The sequence below is a fragment of the Hippocampus bargibanti genome, linkage group LG10 (genome assembly GCF_051943395.1).
Source record: "Hippocampus bargibanti isolate YZ-2025 linkage group LG10, ASM5194339v1, whole genome shotgun sequence".
Classification (NCBI taxonomy): Eukaryota; Metazoa; Chordata; class Actinopteri; order Syngnathiformes; family Syngnathidae; genus Hippocampus; species Hippocampus bargibanti.
In genome coordinates, this window is record NC_142743.1 from 734,204 (window position 1) to 742,690 (window position 8,487).

Genomic DNA, 8,487 nt, shown 5'->3' on the forward strand with positions numbered 1-8,487 from the left:
TACATCTGCGAACTTCAGTATGCTGATGACTGTGCTGTACTAGCTCACAGCTCAGAATCTATGCAGCATGCTCTCAATACCATTTCTAACCAGTCTTTTGGTCTCCAGATCAACATAAAAAAACAGAGCTCATGTTCCAACCTGTGTCTCCAAATCCCACACCACCCAGCCTTCACATCAATGGCATTTCACTAAATGTAGTGGATTGTTTTACCTACCTTGGCTCCACTTTGTCCACCAATTGCTCCCTTGACATTGAAATACACAATCGTATAAATAAAGCCTCATCATCATTTGGACGTTTACGCAGCATTGTGTTTATGAACCGTAACCTGAGAAATGGAACCAAGATTGCCGTATACAGCGCAGTATGTCTGTCTACTCTCCTCTATGGGGCAGAAACATGGACCACATACCGCCGGCACTTAACTACCCTTGAGGCCTTCCACATCCGGAGCCTGCAGAAGATCCTTGGCCTGTCCTGGGAAGATCGAGTTCCTCACTCAGACATCTTTCAGCGCACAAATTCCATCTGCATGGAAGCAGCAGTTGCAAAAAAACACCTTCGGTGGATTGGACACACCATCCGCATGCCCGATCACCGCCTGCCCCGCCAAGTCCTCTATGGACAGCTGAAAGATGTGAAGCGCTCTGCAGGGGGGCAAAAGCGACGCCTCAAGGACTACACCAGGGACCTCCTCAAACGAGCCAACATCAACATCACGGAGCTCGAAGCTTTGGCCTCAGACCGACAAACCTGGCAGACCACTAGTGCCAGGATAGTCTCTAAAATACATCAAATCCACATAGACAGACAATTAGAGAGACGCATTCAACGGCACCAGCGGGCGGATGGTACCCCCTGCCATCCGGCCTCCCATGTTCCATCTGCGGACGTGTCTGCGGCTCAAGGATTGGGCTCTATGCCCATGAAAAGTGGCACCAGCGACATCGTCGCTAAGCCCCCCGCCCCAACATCCCCTTCCTGGGAGCAAGCGTCATCATCACCTATGATGGACAGCTAGAAGAAGAAGAAAAGTGAAGATCATTAAGTCCAAATCCCGTTCCACCATGAATGATGAACATTTGGAAATGTGCTTGAGGCTGGCTGTCAGCAGCTACTGTCCGGACTATGCATCCCTGGCTGATTCAATTCAATGCAAGTCATCAAAGTAAACTCAGGTAATTACAAAAAATGTTAATACTTATTTATTATGTTATGTATATGTAGTTATGTGTGTTGTGCAATATTGGCTTATTCAGTTATGAAAGGTACATCAACATACATTGTACATACAAAGAATCCTTATAACATTTGAAAATAATTATGTTTTGCATTTTAGTCGTGGTAGATCATTTTGACTTGGTAGTCTTTATAAGTAGCTCGTATGCTGAAAAAGTGTGAGCACCCCTGGTGTAGAATATTCAATTTCCATTTCGAGAGCAATTGCTTTATTTTTTTTATTCTTTTAATACTATTAGCTTAACAGCCTGGTAAATCAAAATTATTTACAGGTCTTGGAGGATATTTAGAGGTTAAGTCAGTCAGAACCTCCTAAATATCAGGGAGGGAAGATCTCAACCCCATCCACAAAGGCACGACCTCCCACAAAATTGGCCTGCTTATGTTCCTTTCGGGCCTCGTCCACTTGGGGCCACAACAGACGCCTCCTCTCACGTACCTCTGGTGGGAAGTCAAGGGACAGCCGAAGATGTAAATTTCTCCACTGTGAGACTAATAAAGGCATATCCAATCCAATCCAATCCAATCCAATCCAATCCAATCCAATCCAAGACCTTTAGCCTGGAGGAAGGAGTCACCCGCTTTCGCTGCTGCCCAGATGGCTTCTTTGTGGATCCTGAAGGCAAACTGGATCAGTATAGGGCGACTCCTGGAGCTGTCTGGGCGTCTCGGGCCGAGGCGGCGATGGATGGTGTCCACCACATCAGGGATCTTGTCCTTGGCCTCAGGCAGCACACCCTGAAGTACTTATCTATAGTATAGTATAGTATTATCTGTGCTGTATGTCATGCATATTAGCATATTTGACAATAAAGCTGACTTTGACTTTACTTGTATGGTCTCCTGACGGATATTCTGCTGGTTGTTTTCTTCCAATCCGTGGAGGATAAGATTCCAACGTCGATGGGTCGATAGGTCTCCCACTTGGAAATGCGCTTTATCATGTCTTTGTTTAAACTGCGTGGGTGAGACTCCAGTTTTCCCAATCTATCCTTTATTGCAACCATTTCTGCGGGCATCTGGACCAGAGAAACTTTCAAGCCATTTATTTGTTTTGTATTTTCTTTTCTCTCTGCTTGTACTTTTGCAATATAGTTCATCTTAAACATAGCCTCTAGGGCATCAGATCTTGTGTTCATTAGTTGCCGCAGAGACTCAAATTCAGCGAGCAGAATTGCCATGAGGTCTGGGGGAACTGGACCTCGGGTATTGCGAGCTGTTTTGGCTGCTGCATAAACATTCTATACAGTGTTAGAAACCTTAGACTCGCTTCTTTAATCAGGAAAAAAGGTTCATTCCTAAATTATATGGGTCTGGAATTATGAGCTTGAAATGAGGGTGGCTGTCCAAAATACAATGCAATAAATACATATTGGTGTATATAGCGCTTTAACAATAGCTGAAGATGGAACAAAGTGCTAACATGGAAAAAAGTGACATTCTGCCCCCCTTGTGGAATGGAAAAAACATTGCCAGAGGCCATGGCCAGTGCTTTATCGGTACCCCCAAAAAAACAAAACCCAAACAAATTCGGGAACTGCGCTCTACGTCAGTTTCAGTTCCTGAATAAATTTGTGAATGGCAGTGAATGAGTTAATTGCAGTCACTACTGACCATGTGAAACGAGGTTAAATGTTCAAATTAAGTATGTTCAATGAATGGATTCCTGGATTCCAGGTCAGGGCAGAGGAAGTAGTGGGACCTCCAGTTCTCTTGGCCTGACTCTTCAAAGCGGCTCCATTTCCGTGGATGACCTCATCGCCATTTTACAGCGTAGGTGTTATGAAAATCTTACATTCTGAAAAATGTCTCTAAAGCATGTTTGACCACAACGTCTACTCATATAATTGTTTGGGTGCAGGAGACGATGTGAGAAGGTATGTTGCTGGTCCTCCAGGCCCACCAGGGCCACCAGGTCATGGAAGCTATAGATTTGGCATGCAGGAGGTAGCTGAACGTGCCCTCAGTCTGATGAAAGGTACCTTCAAATTCCTGGTCAGCAGTCATCACATAAGAACACAAATGAATTTGGGAAAACCTCCTTAGTTTAGTATTGAAGAGTAATGGCACGATGACATCATTTTGTCTAACTGCGATTCATTTCCATCATTAGAAAGGGGCATGCTGGGTGTATCTGGACAAGGATATGGCTTATCATGTAAGACAAACATAATTATTAACATTTATTCCATCAAATGGTATTTTTTTCTAACAGATATTTATTTTCAATGCCCAATCAGCTGAGTATCACACTGCTGTTGGAGCCCAGGGGCCACCTGGTGTACCAGGTCCACCTGGACCACCTGGCGCACCAGGAGGTGGAAATTACTTGAGCTCAGATGTTCGTGAATACTTGCAAAGTGAGCATGAGGAGAGAAAACAAACAGATTCACTCCCTTGAATGAATACTTAACCGACAGGTGTCATCCAACATTGTGATTTCAAAAGGTATTGCCGGTCGAGGTCCTCCGGGTCCTCCGGGTCCTCCTGGACCTATGGGTCCACCTGGTACGAGCACTGAACTTACCTACATTGAAGGTGTCACCGGTGAGAAGATCAGAGCAGATAGACGGGAATATGTCAGCAGTGAGTACAAGACTTTTTGGGTGAAAAACTTCTCCTTCCATTTGACATGTCACCATTCTTTGTAACTAATGCCATACTTTTTGGGAACTTTCCTAAGGTGACAGGACAAGAGGGGGTATGTTTGGCATTCCTGGTCCACCTGGCCCTCCTGGTCCCCCGGGAGAAAAGGGAGATTCAGGCATATCTGGTGGGAGGAACTGGAACCTGGAGACTGGAGACTACTCCACTATGGCTGCCCGAGTAACAGATTATATCAAATGTACGGGACAAACATGAAACAACATCACTGAATATGTGATATGATGGAATTGAATTATTTTTATGTCTACTGGTCTCGTCAACATACAGCCCAGGGCCTGCTCCGGGATGTCATGAGGGAATCTGGTAGTGCTGTCCAAGGGCCTCCGGGACCTCCTGGTCCTCCGGGAACTCCTGGATACAGCCAATGGTTTAGTTCTCAAGACAATGTTGTGGATGTTGTGGAGTACCTCAAATGTGAGTCACAAATGTTTTTTGCTTTTTTCCCACCTCCAATTTTGATGCAAAATTACAAAGCTATTTCCGGTGGGGTTTTCCATCAAACTCGAGGGTGTTTTATGTACACACTGTTGCAGTCTAGAAAAAGCTGGGAAGTGCAGCATTCCACTCAGGTGCATTTTCAAACTGCCTGGACATGTCATCCACAGCCCAAGGTCTTCTGCATGACTCCGTGAAAGATCAATATGGCCGCACTGGGCAAGGAGTCAGAGGACCGCCCGGGCCTCCTGGAACTCCAGGGTCCATGCTTTGGCTTGGTACTCACGGGAACGCAACAGATCTGGTGGAGTACATAAGATGTAAGTGAATTCTGACACACCGATGCTTTGTTCAAGCCTTGCTGCGTTTGTGTGTGTGACACATCCAACGGCAGGCCGCTGCATACATTTGATGCAACTGCTGACTGAAGTAATGAAGTTCACGGGTGAATTCATCGATTTCAAGCCACCGCAAGTTTTATTTGATACAATTTGATCTTAGCGAAAAACCACTTTGTTTCAGCTAACGGTGTGTTACACGACATCATCAGGGACTACAGCAATCACATCTTCCAAGGACCCCAAGGTCCACCTGGTCCTCCAGGTGCACCGGGGTACAGTCAAGGCTCGGGTTTTAGTGGGAATTACACACACCTTGTGGAATACCTCCAATGTAAGAAATCTCATTCTGACTCTTGGCAAATTATGTGAAAACAATGGATGCCAAACACTGACATTTTCCACGGTAATCAATCGTTTTTGTAGCACTTGGTCTGATTGGTGACAGAAGATGGAACGACTATGACCGCACTGGTCGAGGGCCTCCAGGACTGCCCGGGCCTCCAGGAGCTCCTGGATACAGCCGAGTGTTTGGCTCCCAAGAAAATGTCACGGATTTAGTGGAATTCATCAGAGGTAAACGTTTGCTTTTCACCATGGAACTGCACATCTTATTGCACCTAATAAGATGTCCAAAAAATGCGAGAGTATAGAGTGATAGCCACTTGGCTATCACTTGGCTATTAGCCAAACTTGAGGCAGCTGACATTCACACATTTCTCCGACAGTCCACGGTGCCATTGTCGGAGCACCAGGGAGACCCGGACAAAAAGGGGAAATCGGATTTCCAGGCCCAAAAGGAGACCGAGGTACACATTTGTTTCCAAAATAACGATGAACTAGTTTATCCAGAGTCAGCGTTAAGAATTCAGATTTTAGAGTACTGTGACACTAAATATGTCCTGGGATTGACTGCTGACCAGGCCAGAGCTTTGAAGTTAGCTGGGCTGGGAAAACTGCAGCTCTGCTTCTTTAGCCACAAGAAGATTAGAAATATATTGTTAATATATTTCTAATGTGATGATGACATGCTTAATATAATGCATAGTATAATATTAAGCATGTCATCATGGAAACATGGCGGTTTTTTTTCACAATTAAAGGACAACCGACGCCCACGACAAGTTGTGTCCATCATTTGTAAAATCACTTCAAATGACTTGTACTGAGCGTATTTTACAAAGATTCCACCGCATATAGCTATAGTTTACGTTATAAGACTCGCACTGAATATTCAGGAAGTCTTGTTTTTGAGTTGGTGACAAGTCCGTACGTGACGTCACTGAAGGAACGCCCCTGACCGAGAAAGCGACACACAATGCATTTTGCGGTACTTTGTTTGGTCTGAAAACTTCGTGTTGATGGCGAAATTAGAAGGAAAAAAACATAAATAACGCGATGGTGAATCGTGTGTTGCACCAAGACTACTATTTGATACGAGTTGACACAAATTCCCAGCAGACAAATCAGCCCATTTCCAACGAAGTATGGGCGCCATCTTGTGCATTTTCGGGGAGCTACCATGGAGTCCAGACACCTCAAAATGTTACAGGAAGGACTTCTTTAATCGATTACAAACATGTATGCTTTCCTCTACAGAACTATTTGAATCATATTCATAACTGGATGAGTAACAAGAAAGCATCTTCTCCCAATCTGAAGCCATTGTTTTGATTCTCGAGCAAGGCAAGACGTCCTGGTGTGACGTCACGAACAAGGGGGCGGGACCTTCTAAAACTGAAACTTTCTGAGGTCATTTTGAAGTAGTTTTGGGACACTTTGTCATTTTTATTGGTGTTTTGCATTTGACTAAAAATATCAGCCTGCGTGTTTCGAGTATTTTAGATGCTACGAAACATTTTTCTGATGTCAGTTAGGAAGCAAAAAAAATGTGTCGGTTGTCCTTTAATGGACTATGCGGAGTCAGTAAGTAGCAAAAGAACTATTGTAGAGTGGGTGAAATACAGTAAATTACAGCATGTCATCCAAACAGAAAATGCCATTCAGATAACGTTTCTGGTCTTCTTAAATGTATTGCTTCTTTTCAGCGTTATCCACATCCCGAAAAAACATGATGGCCTTTCGAGGTCCTTCTCAAGTAGGGGTATACAATTCTTCTGGCTTTTTGCCAAACGATAATATATTGTAAATACACGAGGTGGCATTCGTGCGCTCACTTTTTGAGTCTGCGCAGCATCTATGCACCAAAGAGCATCAGGAGATTTGTCGAACATTCGGAAAATGACGCATCAGGCAGCAAGATTCAAGCGATGTGGGCCGAAATTCATAATCGTTTACAACTTGGGTCTCCAAGCGATTACGTTTTTCTTGGTGGATGTTTTGTGGCATTATGGAAAGAGCCACTGTACCTTATCTTTACAGTCGTCTCGCTACGAACAACAACACACATCTTCATTCATGCAAGGGGAGCAGCGCACTCGGTTTCTCAGTGTTTGCCTCATGAAAGAAGTGCTCTTTCAAATCGACCCATGAAGTGCACTGATCAATTCTCAGACACCATGATAACATATTTCAATGAAAACCACGGTGGCAAGTGCAGTGGTGATAAAGAGGCAAACAATGAGAATCAAATGGTTGAATAAGTCGGTTACAAAATGGTTCAATTCAAAAAATGAGTTGGCAGGGGCCATGAAATGTCTTTCTTTCTTTTAGAACAGAAAATACTGTACTGGCAATTGGGATGCACTGTTGAATGACAATTAACTTTCTGAATTGTCACGCCGAATGACTACATTTGTTTGGGTACAGGTGACCGTGGTTATCCAGGCCAGCAAGGACCCAAGGGAGAAAAAGGTGAGTGATTGGCGTTTGCGACAAATCCTTCCGACTATTATTAGGGCTCAGTCTTCATACTGGATAACATAAAACTCCAAAATGTGAGTGTTTGTGGTTGCATCTGACTGTCCTTTCTCTTAAGTCATCCTTCATTTCAACACTTAATTTTTAAAAATCAAAACATTTAATTTTGCCAAATAACTACAGCACTGTTGCAATCGAAGAAGCAGATGAATCGGATCTACCTTTATTAGTCTCGAAGTGCATACATTGACATTTCACAGCAGCAAAGTTATGAGCCAGGAAGCTGAAAGGAAAGAAAGAAGTAGAAAAGCAAAATACAGGAGCTGCTAGAAAGGCAGTCACTCTCGCCGCGCCATCTTGAAGTCAAAAGAACAAAAGAAAACAACAACTAAATAACAAATAATATGACAAGACAAAGACATTCATTCTTGTAGCCTCTTGCTGGTGATCAATGTGCTCTTTCCCACATTGTTGTTTTTTATTGGTTCAAAGTAGACATTTTCACAACCATTTGCAACCTTGATTTGACATGAAGTCTTGTTTTCTCAGGTGACTTCTCAGTAATTCCAAGGAGAGCCAAGAGGCATGTGGTGGTCTGAGTCACATGACGACGGGGATCAAAGTGCACCATTGTTTTCATGCACTTTTGCTTGTTCTGCCACAGGAGATGTTTGATTTTCCTCCGTGACTGTTTCTGCTTTACTGTTAGGATTTGTACCAAATATGAATTTCATACCAATAGCCCATGCTTTTTTACTTTACATGAGTGAATTTAGACACAGCGATGCAATCAAACAAACTGCTGTTACATTTTCACGTGGTGTATATATATACAGTAAAGTCTCGTTATATCGATATTCAAGGGAGTCCGAAAAAATATCGATATAACCGGGACTATCGATATATCCGACCCTGTTTGTATGTAATTTTCTCAGTGCGTGCATAGAAATAGTATCGATATAACCGGGACTATCGATATATCCG

At 43.6% G+C, this 8,487-nt stretch overlaps 1 protein-coding gene across 1 annotated transcript in view; it reads left to right on the forward strand.

Moving 5' to 3' along the window:
* LOC148892026 (uncharacterized) overlaps positions 1 to 8,245 on the forward strand; it is a 37,890-nt gene extending 29,645 nt beyond the window's left edge. The window contains exons 40-52 of the mRNA XM_089007216.1: positions 2,921 to 3,016; positions 3,105 to 3,221; positions 3,357 to 3,401; positions 3,484 to 3,603; positions 3,692 to 3,829; positions 3,927 to 4,088; positions 4,178 to 4,324; positions 4,516 to 4,665; positions 4,868 to 5,017; positions 5,110 to 5,259; positions 5,412 to 5,492; positions 7,453 to 7,497; positions 8,053 to 8,245. Coding sequence (XP_088863342.1) covers positions 2,921 to 3,016; positions 3,105 to 3,221; positions 3,357 to 3,401; positions 3,484 to 3,603; positions 3,692 to 3,829; positions 3,927 to 4,088; positions 4,178 to 4,324; positions 4,516 to 4,665; positions 4,868 to 5,017; positions 5,110 to 5,259; positions 5,412 to 5,492; positions 7,453 to 7,497; positions 8,053 to 8,102 — 1,451 coding nt within the window. The 3' untranslated portion in view covers positions 8,103 to 8,245. The remainder of the gene's footprint in view (positions 1 to 2,920; positions 3,017 to 3,104; positions 3,222 to 3,356; positions 3,402 to 3,483; positions 3,604 to 3,691; positions 3,830 to 3,926; positions 4,089 to 4,177; positions 4,325 to 4,515; positions 4,666 to 4,867; positions 5,018 to 5,109; positions 5,260 to 5,411; positions 5,493 to 7,452; positions 7,498 to 8,052) is intronic.
* Positions 8,246 to 8,487: the final 242 nt, after the last annotated feature.